Below are 24,743 nucleotides of genomic sequence, written 5' to 3' on the forward strand. Positions count from 1 at the left end.
AATCATCCCATCCTGGGGTCAGGTCACCAGTGATGCTCTATACCTGGTATCCAAGACATTTCCCTAGGACTCAGCTGGTAAATCCCAAGAGAGACCCTGGCAAATAAATCAGTATCGATTAAAGGATAAGAAAAAATATATTTAAAAAAATGTATGTGTTTTTTTTTTTAAAGCACAAATTAGAGCAGATGCAAAGCATTGAATCTGAAGCTCAAGCACCCTGGCTGATAATTGCTGTACATATGTGATCAGCATGCACGAGTTTCTCTCCAGCTCCAAGTACTAATCACAGCACTAAAAGAGCTGTCAGGCTTTTTAGTTTTGCTAGGTGGATCTCATCACTGAGTCAACGACTCCTCAACACAGTCACTTTTGCACTCCTTAATCACGAACAATGGCAAAAGTTAAGGAGGCAGCAGGCGAGGAAAGCAGGCTCTGATACACCCATATGCAGTGAACGTGAGACAGCCAGTAACAGAAGGCAAAGTTCAGCAGAGCTACACTGCACATGCAGACTCCCAGGAGAAGAGAAATATGACTGCATGGTTTGTGTACTGACTATTGGGAATATGTCTAGTTTACTGTTCTGTAACCCAGAAGAGTCCTTACGGGACAACACATCTGATAATTGCCAGGCACATTCTAATACTGAATGACTTAAGAACAGCATCAGCCTCTCAGGGAAGTTTTAACCTTTTTTTTTTTTTCTTTTTTCTTTTTTTTTTTTAAACTGGAGACTCTCTGGATATTTTGAGTGCCAATCAAAGGGAATTTATTGGAACAGGGAAAACAAACTTATTTTCTTCTTTTGTTTAATATTCTTTATCAGTGGCACATGTATGAAGACTTACACTCCATTTGCTAATGCACTCAGGGGGTGAGGACTTTTAGCAAGTATTTCTCCTTCTCCTGTTACTGCTCTACTTTATCTCAAGCAGCGCTTAAGCTGTTGGACTTGAGCTTCAGAATTTCTGGCAGCCAGGGTAATTCTTCCTTTCCTGATTAATCCCAGGCAAACGAATGAAGTCACGAGGCACAAGTCAGCCCCGTTCCTGGGCTACGGCTCATGAAGAGTCCAGATCATATTGCAAGGATTCTTTAAAAATTGGCAACACAGCTAACCCATGCACTGCCAACAACTGTCTTATTCCACACCACTTCAATAGACAAAAGCCCAAGTTATTCTTAACCAGCAAACTAATAGTGAAAAGAATGGATCAGCACAAGCAGTTCTTATGAGGGCTTCCTCATCTAGAAATAAAAACATGTCAGCAAATTTACGTATTAAGGGAAAAAAAAAAAACAGAGGAGGCACAAAACTAACATTTTCACAGTTCAAAAAGTTGCTAGTCCAATACCCTGCTTCTGACAGTGGCCAGTCACATACACGTAAGCTATGAGAACCAGGGCCGTTACATCACGATCCTTTCCCTGACGCCCCCTCCCAACTCCTGCATCAGTGGGCTGAGGAATTTTCCGAGCTAGATGCTAGGTCTGGATCTTCAGGTATAATAAGCACTAACGGGCCCATCCTCCATGGAATTTGTCCAACTCCTTTTTCAACTGACTAACATTTGGCCTGCACAGCTGTCCTCTCAGTATGTACATACAGACTACCTTGTAGAGCGATGTACATAAAAGACTTTGAAATGCTACCACAACACAAATAGCAGGTAATTATTTCACTGGAACGTACATAAGAATGTTCCCTGTCACATCCTGATTTGACTAATCAGTGCCTAGAGATTAAGGAGCAAAGCTGAAAGCACACACTCTCTCATTTTGTACTTGAGGTCCTGTAAACGACCCTTTCAGAAAAAAGAAGCCAAGAATTTGAGTGCTTATAATAAGGCACTCTGTATTTATGCAACTCTTGGTTATGCTCCGTTATCCCGCCTGGCCTTTTTTTGACCTCTCTACTGTCCATTGTCTGACTTTCATTCACAGCAGAGCTAGACGCCTGAACACTGCCATGCATGTGCCAGATCATAAGTCTGCATCCTAAGTCATTGTTTCAGGCTCATTAACAGGAAATGAGACTGGCCAAATCTGGTTTGGGGAGCTTACAGGTATATCTGAGTACTACAACAGCCAAACAATGAGCTGAAGATTACCCTTAGAAAAATAAGGGTGTCACAACAACATATATTTATCCTGCACTGTTGTTGTTCTCATTCTATTACACTAGTTGCTTATGTGGAGTATGTGCTTGGAAACAAAATAATTTTATGAACAACTGTAGGATTATAGACCATATTTCAGCAAATATACATGCGTATCCTACAAGGCCACATTAGGTTTCACATGCAGGAGTGAGTGATTTGTCAGTCAACGTGTGAAATAAGAACCACAAGAAAGTATATAGTGAAAACTAAGTGGTTGAAGTTAAATGGTAGATTTGTAATTAATTCTATATCTGTTAATAAAAAGACTCAGCAGCAGTCTAAACAAGCTAACCAGACCTGGCCTATAGGCTGCCTATATTCAAAGCTCCTGTGACAGACAGACAGTATCAACTACTGGTACAATAGTCCCTTTCACAGCATGAGGAGAAATCTAGCAGGGTTCAAGCCACAACCATATCTATTTCTTTGTCTCCAAGACAAAGAAAGCCATTTTGTTTCTTTTCACAAATAAAGTTGCGTGAACAGGGAAAGTGAATGCATAGGACCTAGCATCCCTTTAAGGAGCATCAATAGTTAACTCCGCAAAATAAGGTCCACACAAAGCCCCCATACAACCTTGGTCAAAGTCAGTAAAAAACTTTGGTCAGTAAATAATCTTGAGGAAGACCTCTACAGTCTTGTACCTTCCAGACTCCCTTGTGCAGCAAAGCCAGGTTTTGCACTTCTGCATGGTCCACCACTATCTTTTCCTATTGGAGCCTGTGACTATAGCCATCTTCCAGACCTAAATGGACGCTAAATTTATTGCCTGCAAGACAAACTCTACAGCAGACCTCTTTCTTTTAGAGGGATTACATCTTGGTTCACATCCACCTGAAACGAGCAGACATAGAGACTTACCCAAGAAATACTGAGACTGGTATGAACAAAGGATGAATGGCAAGGTGTGTGTAAGCATCAGAAAGAAGTGATGGACACCATTTGCAGTCAGTCAAACCCAGGAACGTGCCATTTCTGTCAAGCCTAGAAGAGCTGCACTCTAGCAAGACACAGTGCAGACAGCTCCAACCCAGCAGGAGAAGACCCCACTCTGAAAATAGGAGGATGGCAACAAGGTTGCAGCACATCATACATGCCATTCCCTTTTCCATTAGTCCAACAGGAAAATACACTGCATCAGAGGACTGCCCTTACAGCAACTGTTGACTCCCAAAAGACATAAAGGTCTGTCCAAAAACTAGTGGGCTGTCACCAGTCAAGAAACAAGAGACACGAGGAGGACTCGGTAGCTGCCCTTCTAATCCCCTGATCTGCTACTTTGCAAACCCACTACCTGAGGCTGCTCTCACCTTCCCCAAAGTGGGGACTGCCCCAGACAACCTTGGACAGGCCCCTCCTTGCTGGAAGGCCTCAGACTTCAGACAAACAGGGAGGCTCCTGTGCCCACTCTCATTCACCTTCAAGGCCTTGGCTAACATCAGCGTTCACGCAGCAAGGCACAATGCTGGCAAAGATATTGAACAGGGTTTTATTCTGGGCCCGCTGATGGCCTTAGCTTGCAAACATACGCTGCTGATTTTCCAGAGGAGAGGAATTCAGAGCAAGGACAGGCTCAATCTCCATCCTCTTCAGCCTAAAATCCTGAAAGAGGTCTAGACAACACACAAGTCCACACTAGAATTTGATTGTAAGCAGATCCACAACATCTAATAACATTTCCTGTGTTATATAACCCTCTGCTATTACATAATAATTAGGAATTTATATTAAGGTTGATGTGAAAGTGTTTCCTGAAAGCAGAAGGAAACAATATTTTTAGCAACCTTTTCAACGTCTGTTAAAACAGAAAAACATTAGCACTGTTTGGAAAGGAAGGAGGAAAATTTATGAGGGTGTAGGCACCAGCAAGAAATCTCTCTTCAGCAGGTTTTTCTAAGAACAGGAGAGAGAAAAGGAAAACACCTCCCAGTGAGCAAAGTAATAAATTTATAGTTTAAGCCTAATTCAGAACTGGTTCTAGTCAATTGAAGGAAACTTCCAAAACAAAGGAATGTAAACACAGTCAGAGTGAATATGGTAATGCCACCCTAAGTCGTGATGCGGGAGCTCTCTTGACACCCCCCCTCAGTTCTGCTGTCTCTCTATCACTCCTCAGCTGCACATTGTTTCTCAGGCAGCTCTGACCTCTACAGTAACCTCTGTGGGCTGCTCTGGCATCACATTTATACAGTTTCTTTTCTTTTCAAAATGCAGTGTTTGCAGGAAGCCACATTAAGATGGAGAAACCATTAGCGAGAGCCTCTGAATACTTCACCACATTTCCTTCTTTCTTCTCCCTATAGAAAAGAAGCCATTCCTGCAAGCAAGTGCATAATGTTAGTAAGAAGATAAACACATTTATAATGCAGCCTTGATTTCCATCAGTTCAAATGCCAAAATAAACCACTCTTCTTCAGCAGATTGAGCAGGATGGCTCATTGAGGTGACCACCAGGAAGCACAGGACATCACGGAGCAAGGAGAGGTCACAGAAGGACTATTTGCCTTACATGCATCATCATAGTCAATGCTGCAGCAACTTAAATCTCTGCACTGCCAGGGACAATTGTCAAATCACATTCACAAGTTCCCCATGCAGTGCACGAAGAAAGTTAGGCACCTAAGAGCAGAAGCAAGCTAATGCCGTTGAAGAGAGGGCATTGCTCTCTGCCTGTGGGAGTTACCTCACTACGTCCAGGCTGCTAGAAGTTGCTCCCCTCAGTACACAGTTCGCAGCAGTGATCCCTCAGCTATCGTATCCAGTTCTTTCTTCAACACAGAGTCAGAGAAAGTTACTTCACTCAGTAACATGGAGTTACCTCACGCCAAGAGCTCAGTAGCTAAACCACTAGCCATGGATACGGGAGATCTGGGCCTGAGGTCTTGCTCTGCCTGAGGGATGAGACAGGGAGCCTCTGCCGAGGGCTGTCACCTCACGGAGGAGAGGCTGGGGTTCTAGTCTCTGCTCCAATTAATATTTAAGTACTACTTATTAAACATTAATTGAAATAGGGACTAGAACTAGTTCCCTATTCCCAATTGAGCAGCTTAGCCTATAGGCTACAGAGCCATTCTTATGAGCTTGCTCACTCTCCCTGACCCACAAAACACTTAACTTTCCCCCAGCAAAGTGCAATAGCTCTGTCTGAAGGAACAAAAAGAGGCCTTACCCCAAAACAGCCCGCTGACGGACTCTTAGGGCACTTTCCTCAGAGGAAGCAGTGGGCTAGTATCCCCTCAGGCAGAGAAGAAACCTAAAGCCCAATATTTGCTACAACCACAGAAACAGAGGGTAGAAGGAAATCACTAGCACGCACTCCTCCTCCAGCAGGTTTGCTCAGCAAACACACACAAATGAGTTCAGGTGGGGAAATATCCTCAGTGAGATCAGCTGGGGAAACAGCTCCTTGGGAGATCCCAGTGGCACCAACAGCAGTGCATGATATGCAATAACAAGGTACCAATAGACCTCAGTCTAAGCAAGAGGTGTTCCTGCGCATGCCTAGGAACAGACTGCTAGATGGGTAGAAAACCTCACAGGCGAAAATTTAGGCACCTATGGACTGTAGGAGCTTTCACGAATAGACAGCAGTTTTGGACCTAACTACATCCTACATTAGTTAGGAAGCACTAAATACTCAAATCCTTTTATGGGTCTAACCCCAAAGCAACCAAACAAGAACCTGGAACTGAGGCAGGTATTTATCAGAGATGTGCTCACATTTAAAGTTTTTAGGTTTTATTTTGCATTGTTAAAAATGTAAGAAAAAGTTCACTCTTGTTACTCTTCAAACTGAAAAGGTGTCATTTCTAAATAGGAAGTAGCTTATTAGGAATGTTTAAAAGGTAAAAAAAAAATGCCAATTCTGATTTTTTTTTTTTGTTTAGACAGAAGTCAACTTGAATGTAATGCCTGTAACTTTTTTTTTTCCATTTCTGATGTGTTTTCAGAATGCAGGTATGGCCACTTAACCTGAAGCTGTTTCTGAAATGGCCATAACCAGCACTTAAAAGTTTTTGTGGTAGCTCATCACCAAGCTAAAGTGCTCATGCTTTACAACCACACATTCTCCAAAGAAAAGAGTCCTAACTGCCACACCTTCCCTGATCAGCATGAAGTACTGCTGAAGTGAAATAAAAGTTTAGCTATTGATTTCAAGGGCAGGGGGGTGGTATGATTTTGTCCTCAAATTTCTTTCACCTGGTTTCAGCATGTATTCCCTCACCTATTTGTTCTTTTTTCCCCACCCACTTTTCCCTTGTTTGCATCCCTTCTTTTGCCTTCCTTTCCTTTGCCCTCCAGAAGCCCAGGTGTGCAGTGCTGCTATGGCTCATTAACACTACTATCACATAAACCTCACTAGTCATCTGTTATCTCCTGGACTGCAGGTACCCAGATCCTGACCTCCTTCTGCAAGCCCAGCAGCTGCTGCAGTGACATTCAGTAGCATAGACTATGCGTTTTAACCCTTTGCTTCCCAACATTGGTAGGTTATTCCTCCTCCTTTTCAGTAGTCCTGTTTCATAAATGCAAGAGGGCTGGGAATAAAGAGCTGACCAACACTTGCCACCCTCTTCGGCTGCAGAAGTATTCATTTACCTGCCTTACACTGACTCCTAACCTCAGTCTCATAACACCTACAAAACCCAAACTGTACCAACATCTTTCATCTCCATTTTCTACAACTACACTTGCTTCCTTTCTTCAGGCTTTTTCCCCCTTAGCTGCCACATGTTTTGAGTCAGATGCACAGGTCCAAGGCATTTAGCCTCCTTCTGAAGACAATCCCATCACAAGAACTCTCTACTCCAATTTCTGAGCTGGATTATTTGTGCTTCCACAACCACCGCCCTCAGTAGGTTATCCACTTCTCAGGACAGTGATTTCATCTTCTTTCATAGAAGGTTGACTTCTATAAACCGTGATTGTCGTTACCATACAGAAAGATCTTTCAATAGCGTAAGTGGAAGAACCAGTCACTCAGATCCCCACTATAAATAAATATAGCTTTTTTAAATAGGAAAAAAACGATCATCACTGGGGAATTAGATAACGACAAAAGATTATATATTTTAAAATATGTATTACAAAGAGTTTCTTTCTGTAACATTTATCATAAAGGCAGGCAGTTCATAAGCAGTTACAAGAGGTTAAATGAGCCAATAACCTTACTGATCTCTCCAGACACAGAGGCCAGCTATCATAAACTATACGATTTGTAAAATATATGAATCTGGTCTTTGACTACCAAAAAATGACCTCTCTGGCCACAATTTATGAAATCAGTATAATTTCTGGTTCACATTACAACAGTTTTAAAAACTCCTAATAATGTTTCATGTGCCACGGCAGATGTCTTGGTGGAAGGGCAGAATGAAAAAGTCTACCCACTTTCCAAAATGTATACTTTAGTTAGATGATAATTAATAATATTCCTATTCAAAGCTCTAGTGGCTCTTATAGCATCATAAATAATATTGCCGGTGTTTTAATCATTTTAAAATGAACCTAGAAAACCACCCACTTCCAGACATTCCTGGTCCATTCTTCACCATTAGGGATAAGCAAATGCTCAAGTTCTTCAAAAATATGTCTTTTCCTGGTGACAAGCACTGAAATCAGCTTGTTTGTTTTCCCAAATTGAGATGCATAATCTCTAGAGACCGGAGCCTGATACATTCTCTTTCATAACAAGAGGCATCCAGGTCAAGCTGCTCTGCAGACATCAGCTGTGACAATATGGCACATGCTTGCAAAAAGGCATGAATTTTTAAACTCCAGGGCTACTGAATTCCCAGGACTCATAAAAGCCATCACTATTCATTCAAGTGTATTCTGATGATTCACAAAATGCTCACATGCATTCATATGACCATGGATTTGTGTGCAACATCATAAAGCAGAACCTATTCAGAAGAGAAATCCCAGGATAGATCAGAGAACGGAGGAGCACTAACTGTTATTTGGGGATACAGTACCTATAACAGCAGCAATATTTTGAAAACCTCACAGTCTGCCTTCAGTATCATAGGGCGCTACCTGAATGCATGACTAAATTACCATCAATTTCTGTTACCTATGCAAAAATGCAATTTCCAGAATCGCAGAGTAGTGTTTAATCTTTTTAAAATCAAGCATGAAGGCGAAAGGAGTGATTCATTAGTTTGGGGTTTAGTTAGATGTTTTAGTAAGGTTGTTCAAAAAACAACTGTAAAGCATCCTCTGTTAGGCGGTGGGGAGAAACAGAGTACAGCCAAGTAACTTAAATCCAGAATCTATCTTTACATCACTCAGTATGGTTGCTCACATAAAGATCATCCTTTCTTCTTTCAACTTTTTCTAGAATTAGATTTTCAAATATACTAGTTAAAGAGACAAATTAATTTCTAATTGTGGCAGCTTCTAATGACTGCCTTCACCTCAAAACTTGCTAGACATTTTGTAAATAATCAAACAAAAAAACTTCGAAATCCTCCAAAAATACCTTAGTAGTTTTCAAGATTTCGAGTAAGCTAAATCTGCCTTTTCCTATCAGCAGGAGACAGAATGAAGCAAGTTCATAACCACGTACAGCAGAAGAGCACCTCATTTCTGCCAGCACTCAGATATTACTGTCTTGGGATTTACATGCTTGGACCAATACTGAGCTGTGTAAAAGGATTAGACTTCTTTGCACGCAAGGTGAAATACCTGTATAATTGATGTGACAAGATCCCTAGGAACTTGGGGTAGGTGTCAATCATACTATTTCTATTACTATTTTCAAGTGATTAATCACAATAGTGTCTGGTGCCAGCCCAGTAGTGAACTGAATGCACTAATTCCATTTATGTTTAAATACATTGATCGTAGTTATATGAAATATAAAGTTCAATATACTGAAGAACTTTATACTCAGGTTCCAACATCACCTTACAAATAAAGAACACTTTATCAGATTGATTTTTATTCAAGCAAATTCTTTTCTCGTATTTTAATTAACTACTAGGGCTTGTTTCTGTTGAGCATTAGCACAGGAAATAACTGCAGCTGGCCTCACACTAAAGGCTGCTATTATCTTCAAAGAAGTGAGGATAATCAATACTCTAGGGAGGATGGGTATTGAAACTGTCTCCTGAATAACTTACAGATCAATAATCATAACAGAAAACAGAAAGGAGAGTTGCATTTCAAAGAATTCCAAGCAGATCTCCAAGGAAAGAATTGAGTACAAAGATGAATGTGTATACTCTAACTTAGTTCTTCTTCTGTGATGGAACCCCAGGCCATAGGAGAGCAGACTCTCCTGCAAGCTTTAACCAAATGCTTAGGCAGGTGTTTTGGTAGCTTACTGACTCATAGCAGAGAATAAAATAAGCTTTTAGGATACGATTTTAAGAAAAAAAATGTTACTTTTAGGAATATAGGGATGTTGTCAGAGCATGCAGGGATGCGATGAGGAAGGCTAAGGCCCAGCTGGAATTAAATCTGGCAAGGCATGTCAAGGACAACAAGAAGGGCTTCTTCAAATACATCAGTAGCAACAGGAAGACTAGGGAAAACGTGGGCCCGCTGCTGAATGGGGCGGGTGCCCTGGTGACTTGTTCACTGCTAAGGCCAGTCCTCAGGAATTCTAGACCCTGGGGACAAGAGAGGAAGGCTGGAGAAAGGAAGACTCTCCCTTGGTGGAGGAGGATCAGGTTAGAGATCATTTGGGCAAACCTCACATCCACGAATCCATGGGTCCTGATGGGATACACCCACGAGTGCTGAGGGAGCTGGCGGATGTTATCGCTAGGCCACTCTCCATCCTCTTTGAAGGGTCATGGAGATCAGGAGAGGTGCCTGAGGACTGGAAGAAAGCCAACGTCACCCCCCCTAGCCCCCCTCTTCAAAAAGGGCAAGAAGGAGGAGCCAGGGAACTACAGGCCTGTCAGCCTCACCCGCATCCCCAGAAAGGTGATGGAACAGCTCCTCCTGGAGGTCCCCACTAAGCATATGGAGGACAAGAAGGTGATCAGGAGCAGTCAGCGTGGATTCACAAGGGGGAATCACGCTTGACCAATCTGATAGCCTTCTCGGATGGGATGACTGGCTGGGTAGATGAGGGGAGAGCAGTGGATGTTGTCTACCTGGACTTCAGCAAGGCTTTTGACACGGTCTCTCATCACATCCTCATAGGTAAGCCCAGGAAGTGTGGGTTAGACGAGTGGACAGTGAGGTGGACTGAGAACTGGCTGGATGGCCGAGCTCAGGGGGTTGTGGTCAGTGCTGCAGAGTCTAGTTGGAGGCCTGCAGCTAGCGGTGTCCCCCAGGGGTCAGTCCTGGGTCCAGTCTTGCTCAATATAGTCATCAATGACCTGGAGGAAGGGACAGAGTGCACTCTCGGCAACTCTGCTGATGATACAAAACTGGGAGGAATGGCTGATACACCAGAAGGCTGTGCTGCCATTCAGAGGGACCTGGACAGGCTGGAGAGGTGGGCAGAGAGGAACCTCCTGAAGTTCAACAAAGGCAAGGGCAGGGTCCTGCACCTGAGGAGGAATAACCCCATGCACCAGTCCAGGCTGGGGGCTGACCTGCTGGAAAGCAACTCCACGGAGAAGGACCTGGGAGTCCTGGTGGACAACAAGTTGACCATGAGCCAGCAATGCGCCCTTGTGGCAGGAAGGCCAATGGCATCCTAGGGTGCATTAGGCAGAGTGTTGCCAGCAGGTGGAGGGAGGGGATCCTGCCCCTCTCCTCAGCCTCAGATGAGGCCTCCCCTGGAGCACTGTGTCCAGTTCCAGGCTCCCCAGTACAAGAGAGACAAGGCACTACTGGAAAGTGTCCAGCAAAGGGCTACTAAGATGATGAGGGGACTGGAGCATCTCTCCTCTGAAGAAAGGCTGAGAGAGCTGGGCCTGTTCAGCCTGGAGAAGAGAAGACTGAGAGGGGATCTTATCAGTGCATACAAATATCTAAAGGGAGGGTGTCAAGAGGATGGGGTCAGACTCTTCTCCGTGGTGCCCTGTGATAGGACGAGAGGGAACAGACACAAACTGAAACACAGGAAGTTCCGTCTGAACATGAGGGAAAACTGCTTTCCTGTGAGGGTGACAGAGCACTGGAACAGGTTGCCCAGAGAGGCAGTGGCATCTCCTTCTCTGGAGATATTCAAAACCCGTCTGGGTGCAATCCTGGGCAATGTGCCCTAGATGACCTTGCTTGAGTAGGGGGGTTGGACTGGATGATCTCCAGAGGTCCCTTCCAACCTTGGCCATTCTGTGATTTTGTAATAAGTGGATATAAACTCAGCAGTATTTAGAGCCGCATAATTTGTATTTGGATCTTGTAAATAACATATATTTACTTCTTATTCAAACCTAATTTGCATCAAGGGCAACCACTAAACAAAAATGTCCCATCTTTTTGTGCATGGCAATCCTTAAATGCAGAGTAAAGGACCATGTTCATGGAGCTTGGTAACTGAAGGCATTTCTCAGGTGTTTCTGCAGATTAAGAGGGTGCCGTTCCACTCACCTACAGAAAAAATGGTAATATATGGAAATTTAAGTTCACGTGAAAGAACTGCCTTCCAGAATCATCTGAGAAAACTCTTTGCCAGCAGTTGGGTAGTGGGGAGAGTCCCTAAGTCTGAGCATGCCTGGGGGAAGCAGGGATGATGTGAGGTTACTTGTCTGAATCTGTAAAGGTCTGTAGTAGAAATATTAAGATTGGCATAAATGAAGTGTGAATGGAAAAATGTGTATGTGTAAGTACTAGAAGAAAGGTAAGAAGAAGGATAAAAGAACAGTGTGCATTGACAGCACCTCGATGAACAGGCCATCAAGATCATAGTACACTGATGTGCAACTTCTCAGACGTTCATATTGGTAAAACAGCCTACAGCAAGGAAGGAGACTGAAGAACAAAAATTAAATCAGCAGTGTCACATAATGACTCACAGAATTAGGACAAGATGAAGAGGCAAAAGATTTCAATACACATCGGCTCTTAAAGGGTACAAAAGACACGTCCAAAATGAGCACATGGCCGCCAATCTAAGAGGAACCTGTGACGTGTGATGAGGACTTGATATTCAGCATCCTTTATTCTCCACGGCATCACAATTAATGCTGGTCAGACTGGCTGGACACACATAAACACATCATAGTACTTATACGAGATGTGAGCTGGAGCCAATCTGCTAGTAAAGCTGAATGAAATAAAATCACCTTCCTTTCTTGTATGGTCTCCCATTGAGCGTTGCTACATAAGTTGTACAATTGAACTGTCAATAGAGAAAGAATAAATCAGTAAAATTAATTCAGTTATTCTCCACTAACTGGTATATGGAAGCAGTAATAAGTAAAGAAACTGCTGTCTGAACTTCCAGATTTCAAGGAATAACAACAAACAAATTATTAAACCTTACTAATATTTTCATTGAAAATAATCAATGACTACTGTCAGTGGCATTTAGCTTCCTCACTACTACCCATTTTCTAAACATGAACATGCCTTTGAATTTTACTCCAAAGTAGGAGAAAACTGATAAGAGCTTTAGCTAACCCTAACCCATTCAAAATACCTGAGAAATGATGTGAAAGGTGAGAAGAGGCGAAGGAGCTGCATAAATGAGAAGAGTGAAAAAACATGTTTCTGTGAAATGCACCTACCTGCACGAACTATACAATACAATGCAAAACCCTGCAGGACTTTGAAAATTATAATTGCCTGAAGTGAGTTTTACTTTATTTGAAGGTTGTTTTGGTTTCAAGTGCTTTTTTTTTTTTTTGAGTTCTTTTTTTCCTTTCCTTTCTAAATCCCAAACCTCTAGGATGATCATCAACTGGTAGGTGCGTGTTTTTACGTCCTGTAGCATTTCATAGCTCAGTGCCATGCCATGCAACATACTCCAAGAAAATTCACCCATTGCTCCATCTACAAACCCATTTACCTCTTTCAAATCCTGGACGATAGCAGTGAGTCTCTCATTCTCTGCCTGCACGTTGGTGACCACTGCCCTGCTCTGTTTCAGCTCATTCTGCATCTCCAAAATCTTCCCTAGGTAATAAGCTTCCTTTGATGCAGATTCCTGCAGGAGAGTCTCTTCACGTGTTTCACCATCTTCAGCCACTTTGCGGTGAATTGAGAAGGACTGTCCAAACGCCTGCAACAGGAAAACAATACACAGTATAAAACCACTGAGGCCCAAAAAAAAATGTTAACAGTAATGAGCACCTGCATAGCTAGAGGGAATGGACTAGATCTGTGAGTCCCAAACTCTGACCTAATAAATACTGTCTTAGCAGCTTCCTAGCAGCAGAGGGTCAGCATCTCATTTAGCTGAAATGAAGCATCTTGAAGCTGTTCTCATTTGCAGTACAGAAATATGGCCCATATCCAGGCAGCCTCCACTGAGATCAAGATGGTGCATTGCTAACTAGCCATTAATTAGTGCCTGTGGTTAATTCTCTTCAATGAGGTGAACTGATATTCATCAATTCCTTTATTCTCTAGTTCTGCAAACTGTGCTCCTTTTTACTTTCCTTCTCTTTTTTCTTTCTTTCTTTCTTTCTTTTTTTTTAAGCATAAATAGCTGGCAAATCTCTCTAAATTGCTTTCCATTTTCAGTGTTCTTTTATGTTGGGAGCTGACCTCATGGTAACGGGAGACAGTGAAAAAAGGCTTCCCATAACTTGAAAGAAAGATAAATGAGCTGAGTACAAGCAGTGGCCATCTACATTACTGGTAGGCTAAACACTCAGTTTGACAGTTCCTTTCTTCCATTCCTTTCATTTGTACTTAATGTTCTCTGCTTCTGCTTCTTTTTCCTTTTTTCCATAGGGAAATAACAAAATATTTAAGCGTTCAGGAAGTTTATGAATAAATAGGTAATTTTCAGTGATTCTCCTACTCTTCCAGTTAACCGGCTTAGAGTGATTAGCTTAATAACGTAATATTTCTCAGTGACATTGTCTGAAGGGATGTTACTCTACACAGCTTGGAAGCAACTTAGAAGAAAATAAAGTGTAAGTCATGACAGTAGAAATGATGGAGACATCATTCAGCTATCAAAGGTGGAAGAAAAAAAGCCTACCGGTACATAAAAGCAAAATCTCTGTTTTATCTATATTAGCTTTAAAAACAGATACCTGGTTGCAAATCCTAAGGCCTAACTCAGAAAAAAACCCTAAAGAAGTAATTAAATATTAAGAAGAACTAATCTAGCATAGGAAGAAACTCTCTCATATCTTAACTCAGAGAATACATGTGCACTGAAAGACTGTGATTTTTTTTTTTTTTTTTCAATTTAGGAGAGCTATCTAAGTCATGGTAGTACCTGTTCTTTCAGCGGGGAATTAATTTCCGCCCAGACCCACACAGCACAGAATACATTTGTTCCCACTGGTCTCCTTTGCCTTCTCATCAGTAAGAACCACCTGCCAAATGAAATTCTTTGCTTTGTTGTCATTATTTATAGCCTTTCAGAACACATTCAAAGTTTTACTGGCACCAGAACTGAAACAGTTCCTTAAAAACTTCAAAGCAAAACTCTGTTCAGAACTTTGTAGCTTTTAAGCCTACTCTACTCGGAGAATTCTGTGAATTCAGCATTAAAGGATTCTAAAAATATTCAATAATGTATTAACCCAGCTGTCTTCTTGAAAGACTGCAAATTACTGAAATAGCAAGCATCAGCAACTTGCTGGATAGGATTTTTCAAATAACAAGAAATTCAATTTAATGAAACTGTTATCCACTGATTCAGTCACTACACCTGTGAATGTAAGACCATTTCAGGAACACTGCTAATAAATTGTATCTCACAATATATACTTATATTAAATAGCTCACTGTGCCTAATTTGAGACCTAAGCAGAAAGCACCAGTCTATTAAAAGACACTATAAGATAAATATAAAGGGCCACATATCCAGGGGAAAATTAAAACACATAACAGAACAGTGGGTGGGACTGACAAGGCTAGAGACTCTCATCACCCAGGAAGAAATGGGACCTGGAGCCTGTTTAGTCAGAAGACTGCATAGTTGAAACACCACTGATAAATACCAGTACATCGTGATGATGGTCTTCCAGGTGCATACTACATTTTCCTGAAATGATTTCTCCTTATTTTGGGCCATGCTCCCTTTTGATTGGCAAAAAAAAAAAAGTAAACAAATAAAAATGCTGTGTTCTATTCATTAAACTATTCTGGGAACCAACAGACCTTAAGACCACAAAACATTTATCCAAACAACTCTATAATTATTACTTATACATCAAATCTAATACATCTCTTTGTTTAGCAAGGGTTCATAATAGCACTGAGGATGTTTCCCAGAACCATCGGAACAGCTAGCATATGGAGCCTGAGTAAAAAGGAAACATCATTAATTAACCAGACATTTTTCTCCATTTCCCTCCTCCCCATAATCTCAGGAACAAATATTTATTTCTAAAAGGAGCATAGGACAAGTGACTGTCAAAAATATCTGAGCTTCTTAGTAGATTAGTAAGGTCACAGAATTGTAGTGGCACCATGCCAGAACTATCCATTTGGTCTTTTACCTAAGGTAAATCATTTAATTATGCCAGCTATTTTGCAAAATATTTTAAAAAGCAATTATGACCTGTGTTGATTCTGTTGTGGAGTTCTGTGCTAATCTTCAAAGCTGTAATATACCTTTCATGCTGTATCCTTGCTCTTACACAATATAACCTCACCCTGTGGTCCAGATCCTTGTGTCTGACAGACATGAGCATTATATAAGAAGGGAAAGTGCAAATATAATACACATACAGTACATAAAAGCATAACCAAATTGCCAAATTTTTAAACATAATTTTTACATTACGTTGTTTGACAGAAAATTACTGTGTACTTTCTTAATGTTTCCTTGTACTATAGAAAATATATGAAAATCATTTAAGTAATTTTTCCTATGAAACCAAATTTGAGTACTATTGCAAATTATACCATTTTGTTTCTTAAACTGCTACCAGTAAGTTAAAGTTCTGGGGAAGGAAAGAAAGGAAGCATAATTCTCTTTCCATATGAATGGAAGTTATGCAAATCCATGCATCATGGGGAGGAATATAAGGCATGTCTTTTAATTAAAATGTAAGCAAAAAATCCAGATCCTGCTTTTAATGGTCTCTTTAGAACACCAAAAAGTTAAAACTTTCCAGACATACCCACTTAAGGACTTCCACAGGATTATTCACTTTTATATTGCACCATATATCAATATTTTTAAGTTTGTAGCCACATATTTGTTCTACTTTAAGTTTATATTTTAGTAATTTGCTTAATATGTTTACCAATTTACAAAACTTCATAACCTTGCTACGACACAGGTATGCACAGGTATTTCAAATAACTGCTCACACCTGCTTCACTGACATCATCCCTACAGTGGGACAAGCCAGCCACCATAAAATCTGTTCAGATCAACAAACCCTGTAACAGGCACAACTGTCTTCCAGCAACCACCCATCTCCAGCCTAGATGCGACAACATACCTCATACCAGCACTTCTCACGGCCACTCACGCTCAGTCAACAGAAAAAAACAAGCTGCAACCTCAAATGGCTCAAGTGCCCTTTGTGGTCTCCCCAACTACCTCACAAATATGTCAGCTGGGAGCTAGGAAGTTCATATTGGTGAGGGCCAGCAGTGGATAAGATCTGAACCAGGGGGCATTTGGCACCAAGAGGCATTTACCCTGTGTGAACTGGATACAAACGACACCTGCACCAGGAATGGAAGGGAGATGAAGCAGACGAAGAAGGTTGCAACCTGGACTGCAGGCTAAAGAAAAGCTCATTTGGATTTAAGTCAAGTGTGGGATACAAACTGGCCTGCTGAACATATCTGAGGCTATTCTACGTGGGAACAGACGGATATGTTACGGAAATCTGATTGGGAAATAGCTTTGCTTTGACACCACATGATGTTGCAGGCAAGGCTGAAGTACCACGCAAACTCACACCAGGTGTTCTCTGTCCTCACCGTTCAGAAACTGCCAATATTTTTATCAGATATTCCCAGTGAGGGGATAGCTTTACAGCCAGGTTGGCTCCTGATGAGATGTTGTTCCTGCCTAGAAGTACCATGTCACCTGCACAGCTGTCTGTAGGGGTTTCTCCTCAAACCAAATTCCAGGGTGGCCAGAGTGGGGCCACACTCTTCCATGCTTTCCGTCTTTTCAATTGGATTAGGACAAGTGCATTAACTAACACCACACAGTGTGAGTAACACTGTGCCAGACTAACTGGTTTGTTTTGTTTCTGTGATAGTATTCGCGACTGGTGCTGTACTGTGCTTTGGAGATGTATTACTTAATTACCTCAGTTATCTTCAGTATGATGCTGTCTTGCTTGGTGTAGATATATGCTGTCATTTGTGATTACTTATAGAAACCACTTAGAATTTACTATTGGTCCCAGGGTGGCTTTTAGTTTCAGCAGTCACATTGCAGAGTATTTTTGACAAGCTCAGTGTCTTCCAAATTCAAATCAGGACTCAGACAGGGCTGTACAGACCCACGCATAAAACCCCATACGACTTCTATCCTCTCGAGAACTGCTCTCCCATTGCAGGCACAACAGCTGAAATCAGCCATGAACATTGCGATATAGTCAACATTTTGACAAGGACTATCCTAACAGAGACCAGTCTGAATTTCACATTATGATACTTCAAGACTCTGCTTGAAAGATGCTGCTGACTGAGGTAGGGGATTTTTTTCTAGCTACGTGGTGCCACTAAGCATTACATATGTATATTGACAATTGAGAATTGCATACCAGCAGCATGACTTTTTAGGGATATCTTAAAATTTAAACTTTGAAAATGATGAAATAACAAGACTTAAACAATGATCATATTAGTCTGAGAGCATCACAAAGGATGGCAACAATGGACACGTACAGGGAAATCGGGTCAATTTGATCACAGGAAAGGGTATAAGTTTCAGGAAAAGGCCCCTTGTCTCTGAACTCAGAATGACCCCAAAGGGAAATTTTAACCTCAGAATAAAACTAACATGAAAGAAATAATGAATAAAATGGACATAGATTTTTGAAAGGGCAACTGAAAAATATGACTAATCCAAATAATGCATGTATGAATTTGTTTATGCAAAATATGAAGAGCAATGAAAAGTTAGTGTGCAATGAGTGACATGAATGATCACTGTAAAGTGAAAATTATATTTAGTATTTGGAAAAAAAGAAGAGAAGAAAAGCTAAAAGTCTAATTTGGGTGTAGAAAGCAGCACATATGCAAAAGATCATCTAAAAACAGAAACAGGTAATGAAAGATGCTATTTCTGAGTTTCAGTTTTATTTTTGGTAGCCACCTGCTGGGGCAGGAATCCTTAAGTATTTGCATAGAAATGTACTTTTGTAGCCTGTGATGATTAATAAGCAATAAAGCATGACTTGACTGCTACCAAGATGAACAGGCAAACAATCAGCCTACCTTTATGACTTTGACACTTACTGTGGTTTCCCTGATGCATAATGCAACAGCACTGAACATGTTCACAGGATTACCTGTTTCAGCAGTGAACTTGCCGCAAGGTGCAATGCATTATGTATTAGCTACCTCCACATTGCTAACACACGGACAAGGAAGAAGTGGGCTGGGATTATCCAAGAGAGCAGCGTATTTCCTAGGCAAACTTCAGTAGTACCCCAAGATGGAAATCTTTGGAAGAGATGCCTCACTGGGGTTATTCATAGGGACAGGCCTTATTTTGTGGCACATCTTGAATACCTACTTATCACTTAATATTCATGCAGTCACTTCCAATTCTGTCTCCCTCTCTTTCATTTAAGTTCTTTTTTTTTTTTTTTTTTTAAGTAACTAAGCTTACTGTATACTTTTATCCTTTCTTCACGATTCATTAGCTAAAGTTCAGGGTTCTGTGATATTTTCCTGCTAAGGAATAATCAATGACAGATGTAGGGCTATGCTGAAATCCTCTCTGTGCAAACTAAGCAGGTTCTAGCCCTTCCCCCAAAACCAGCTGGTACAATAATGCCCCTCTGCAAGATGGGATGTGGCGGCAGCTGCACTGGTGCTCCATTTACGTGTTATCTTCTTTACTTACCTCTAGTATTTTACATCCTATTTATCTGAATGCTGCTGAAATCCACCTTCAAGAAGCAGTTCCTTTGCTAGCAAATTCAAGCCAGCATGCAGCCTAACTGTGAATCTTTCTTCCCAGGGGCTTTCCCACAGCCATATGCTCAGCACTTGCTTTTGATCACTTGGCTGTTTGTTACTCCCTGCTCCCTCATCCTTTGGGTATGTAGGTTGTCCAGGGTCTTAGACAAAGACTATGATTTATTCCTGAAGAATACAGTAGTAAGTAACCCAGAGGGCTCCAGACCTGACTACTGTTTCTTGGCACTACTGCAAAGCAAAAAACCAGCTATGCCCTTGCAGCAGTGACTGATGGTCTTGAGTTATATGTATTTTTTCTTAAAAGATGGGAAGTTTTAAGCCTCTAAAATTTGTCCATAATTTAGGTTAAACCTTCATTCAGCTGGCATGTCCTGTTGCTCTTCATTTAAAGTGGTTAGGAGAGGTCAAGAGGCTTTCTTTTGGAAGCCGATACTGAAGTAATAAGAGGCTCTGAACGCAAATCATAGGCATATTGGCATCAAAACAAAGATAGATGCATGTTTAGTCAGAACGGTGCAAGAAGAAAGGGATTTATCCAGCATTGACTGGATAGTGCATGTGAGACAGGCAGACCATACAGAGAAGCAGGTTCAAAACTCAGAAAAGGGCTGAGAATACAAGCTGAATCAGCATGTGCATACATACAAGAAAACTAGACAATGGGTTGACAGGTTAGCTGAAAATAGCTCGGTGTGGTAGCTACAGAAGTGTCCCATTTGTCTGATTGCTCCTGCATTCACTAAAGCAGGATGCCAAACACTCCTACAGATGCACAGAAGATAAAAGATGCTGGATCCTATCTCCAATTTCTCTTTCAACTCAGAATACCGAACAAGATTCCTAGACTTAACTTAATCATAAGTCAACAGAAATACTACAGAATTGATCAAAATTCAGTTACATCCAAGCAACCGTCTAAGCACAGGTCATTTCATAATTTCCATACTCAAGATTATCAATTTTTCTCTTAAGCCACACAACATCAATAGGACTTTTCTTGTTTTTCTTTTCTTTTCTTTTCTTTTTTTTTTTAAACTTTACAACATATCTTTTACTTGATATACTCCAACTGCTGGAGAAAACCGCTAAATGTTTTGCAAAACAGCTGGAAGTAAGCTGAAAATGGGGATTCCTTATTTGCTCTTTGCTCTCATGAGATTGTACAGCTTTGTGAAAAGAATGAAAACTAAACTTTAAAGGATGGTTTCAATTTGTGCTTTGCTACAGACATTCGGTATGACCTTAAGCAAATTGTCCTTCAACTTTATATTTGAAAATGTAGATGACTGTCTACTACGCAGAGAAAAGGACTGTTATGATACAGGCATTCTTGATCCAAGATACTATATACTACTATATAGTACTACTAAGCACAGTATAAGTAACTGCAATAAATCTGTAAACATTGCCTAAACAAGCTGTTTTATTACCTTATAAGCACAAAAAATATTTAAGCTTATTTCCAAATACCAGCGGACTTAATCTATGCCATCAACAATGATGTTGGTGCAGTGGTAAAGTCATGTAATTTAGTATCTGCATCTGTATCTTTAACTTGCTATAAGGACGTGCATACCTATGTGCTAGAGGCTTTATCTATGTCAGAAATACTGAGGATATCAAATACATGGAAAACATAAGTAATATCCAGACTGTTTACAAACGCAGAAGTGCAGTACAAGATATAAACAATTCATAGTATTTTCCCCAAGGAAGCTTTGGATAAAAGTGTGCACACTGTGGACATCATCTGTTTGGTCTCAACAGACACTGCAGTGTCTATAAGCTTGTTGAAATTCATATATTAGATGCTAATCAACAAAGCCTTCAGAAAGTGCTGGGGAAACGGGCATTTACATTCAACTCAGCTACAGACACTGCCATGCTTCTGCAGCCCCAGTACATATTGTGCTGATTTCAATCAACATGTCATGGTGTGAGGCCCTAGGCACCCATGCAGAATTTCCAGCTTCTTTTTTTTTTTTTTTTAATAAATAAAGAACAGAAATATTCCTAAAAGTGTCAGTTAGGAAACATTTATAGACAACAAAAGGAAAGCGCTACCATGAAAATGAACATTCAAATACTATCTCCATTGCTCATCAGCAATCCAGTAAAAGGGGAGTGAATAAGAACCTCCATTTAATTGCCTTTAACAGCACTTAAGATGAGGATATAAATTCCCTTCCTGAGAATTCCCTCCAGGCACAGAAAACACAAGAAAGGGGAAGCTCGCAACAAAGAAAACCACTTATCTACAACACAACTAATTAGGTTTATGATTGGAGTTTTAAAGCAGCTCAATTCAAAATGAATGTGGTCAATAATAAAGTTACTTCTATAAACAACATAATTTACACATTAATAAACCATAAAGTGATTTTAAAATTTGCACTAATGTCTAAACTGGTGCTTATAGTTCACACCATCATCCAGTCAACTGCTTTATCCCCAACTACTAAAAATGTTCTGATTTAAACCAATAGAAGCATTGCCAGAATAAAAATACCCTTGACAATCTTCCACCTTTAACAAAATGCATTTGAAGTCTGAGATGGACATGCCTTTCATGTAAGCCCTATTACCCTTGTCATAAATGGCAAAGTCCCAAATTTAACTGAAGCTCCATATTCTTTGCTTTCTTTTCTGTTTTCTGTTTTTCTAAGTATGGAACGGCCACAGTAATTGCACTTCCTTCCCTTGTTTGTCTGAATATGGCTGCAAGGAAAGTGTGCTGAAATTCAATTCCTTACAAGCTGTGGGCCTGCCTGGAAGCATTAGTTATTTCACATTAGCTCTCCACATGTAAAGTCATATTCCACACTAAAAACACTTTTTTTTTTAGTGCTTTTTGGAAGCGTGTTAAGCAAAGTCATGTTGCCAGGGAAGAGCAAGAGCAACCTGTGAAGAACAACTGCATTCTACATTGTTGCTGCTAATTTTGCAGTAGGTTTCTTCTGGTGAGAAGTTTCAAGGACAGAATTATACAGGGGAAGATTATTTCCAGCTGTAAAGGCAGAACAGCAGAAGTTGGATACAGCAAGGAATCAGAAAGCTACTTCCTCAAAAAAGAGGAGAGAATGCTCTTTTCTGTACATTAGAGTGAAAAAAGGAACAGAGGAATCCTGTCCCAGTGCCTGCTGCAGATGAAAGGAATATGCCTCAATGCAAATGCAAAAAAAGTGATGAGTAGAAAATTGCAGTTTTATTGTCATAATATTATGTCTGTGCTAACTTTCCAGTGCATTCATGGAACTACTTACACACCTGTGGCTTACCTGCTTATTGAATCACCTGAAACATTTAAATCAGCTAAGCCTCACTCTAGGAGGGATTCTGGCATTTGGACTCAGATTTTGAGGGAAAGAGTATTTTTGCACTGCAAAACACCTAGCTGTGTCTACATAGAGCCTGGAAGTAACTCCAAACATCTACTTTATTTTTCCTTTTACTGAAAAAGGTATGGGCCTGAAACAACATATTCTGCATGCATGGTAAATGGTAGAAATTTTGTCAAATGCGAAAATAAAAGCCAATAACAGGAAACTCTTCTGGAATAAGAAAACAAGTGGTACAGATACAATTCTGTCTTCAAAATACTGTAAGATATCATCCTTGATATCCTAGAAGTCATAATGCTCATACTACTTTCAATTTGTGATACGAACAGAAGAAATCAGATGCTGAAACAGGTATTTCTGCTGTCACGTTTTCAGGGAGAAGGAAAAAGATATCTTCTTCAAGGTATTTTTGGGGCCCATAGGAAAGTCTCAGATGATCGAAGTAGAAATATCTTATCCCTGAATTCACATTTAGAGACAAGCATAAAGATTTGGTCTACTCTTCTTTATGTTTCTCAGACTTTCTAAAATATGATCTTGTGGCTCGTTCCCTCAGCCTCAAGTGACCAGCCAGCTGAGGTCCCCAAAGGCAGGGGGAGAAGAGAATTGGCTGTAACCAGCACGTACAGAAGTTATCACTAACGTCCCCATCCTCACAACGCTATTTTTCCCCAACAATTTGCAATCCTTTCTAAATCCTTTCATGCCCTCCTCAAAGGATTGGTTTCCATGGTTTTTATAAGCAGAATGAGAGAAAAGAGAGGGATTACTAGTCACTCCACATGAAATATCTCTTTTGATGCCCTTCTTTTCTCCCCAGCAGGCTGAGCCTCACAGCACCATCTCTGTGATGGAAAAGGCCAAAGGGGCTGGGACTCTTTCTTCGTTACGCTGTTTGTAACATGACCCAAGCACAGACCTGCAGACCTATCTGCATTCAGCTGGGCCTCTCAGGAGATTCCCCCCCCCTCCAGCATACCTAAGGGCTTACACTACAGAGCCATCCAGTAGCATGTTGCTCAGGGTGGTAAAGAATTAGAACTGACTGCAAAGAGTTGCAGAAGGCTCCTGCAGCTTGGTTGATAAAACAGCAAACGAAAAGCAATGTTGATAAACGCAAAGCAACACACAGTAGTAGAGGGGGGCCAATCTAATCCCAGTTTGGACTCAATGCCCATAGCTCTATGGAAAGAGCAGCCTGGGAGGGGAGCAGCAGTCAAGAAAGCACAAGCTGCAGCGCTAGGGAGGCATGAAGGGTTTCCCAGGGAGGAGCAGCACTGTTGCTTGCCCTCCTCCTATTGCTTTTGTCCAAATGTCTCCAACTGACCACTGCCTGAGAGAGAACTGACTTTTGGACTGGTCCCAGACTACTCTGTCTGCCTTCTTTATATTTCACGCATGCTTGAGTTTGAAACCTTTAATGCTGAAGTACATACTTTACTACCCAGATTAAGATTAAGTTCAAGGGCTAAGATGTCTGGGGAACTGCAGCACATGACATACAAGGAGAGGCTGAGGGAACTGGGTTTGTTTGGCTTAAGAAGAAAACTTTAAGGAAGGGGGAGACCTACTTGCATTCTTCTGTTACCTGAAGGGGAATAGAGAAGACAGAAGGGGAATAGAGAAGACCTTCTCACAGATGCACAGAGAAAGGAGGAGAGGCAACAGTCACAAACTGCAACTGGGGAAATTCTCATGGGACACAAGGAAAATTCACCCTGAGAATGGCCCAGCACTAGAACAACTGTCCAGAGAGGCTGGGGAATCTCCATCCTTGGAGACTTTCAAAACTTATGTGTACGAGACCCTGAAGTTAGCCCTGGTTCAAGCAGGGGGGTGGTTAAGGCGATCTTCAGAAACCGCTTCCAAACTAAATTATGTTATGATTAAGGAAGCAATTACATATGTTAGAAGGACTAGTACACACTACCCTTCTCATGGGTTACGCATTTGAAAGAGCTGCCACTCATAGCTGGCCATGTTGCTAGATATCTTCAACACCTATTTAAAAATGAAGAGCAAGACAGTTGCGATTTTACCATATAAACAACTCTGACCATTTAAATAAAAT

The 24,743-nt window shown here is 41.0% G+C and overlaps 1 protein-coding gene across 5 annotated transcripts in view; it reads right to left on the bottom strand.

Annotated features, from left to right (window-relative positions):
• BICD1 (BICD cargo adaptor 1) overlaps window positions 1-24,743 on the bottom strand; it is a 193,338-nt gene that overhangs the window by 76,889 nt on the left and 91,706 nt on the right. For all 5 annotated transcript variants that reach the window (XM_068946341.1, XM_068946333.1, XM_068946325.1 and 2 more), the window contains exon 2: window positions 13,087-13,299. In XM_068946341.1, the coding sequence (XP_068802442.1) occupies window positions 13,087-13,299 (213 nt within the window). The remainder of the gene's footprint in view (window positions 1-13,086; window positions 13,300-24,743) is intronic.

The sequence above is a fragment of the Struthio camelus genome, chromosome 1 (assembly GCF_040807025.1).
Source record: "Struthio camelus isolate bStrCam1 chromosome 1, bStrCam1.hap1, whole genome shotgun sequence".
Lineage (NCBI taxonomy): Eukaryota > Metazoa > Chordata > Aves > Struthioniformes > Struthionidae > Struthio > Struthio camelus.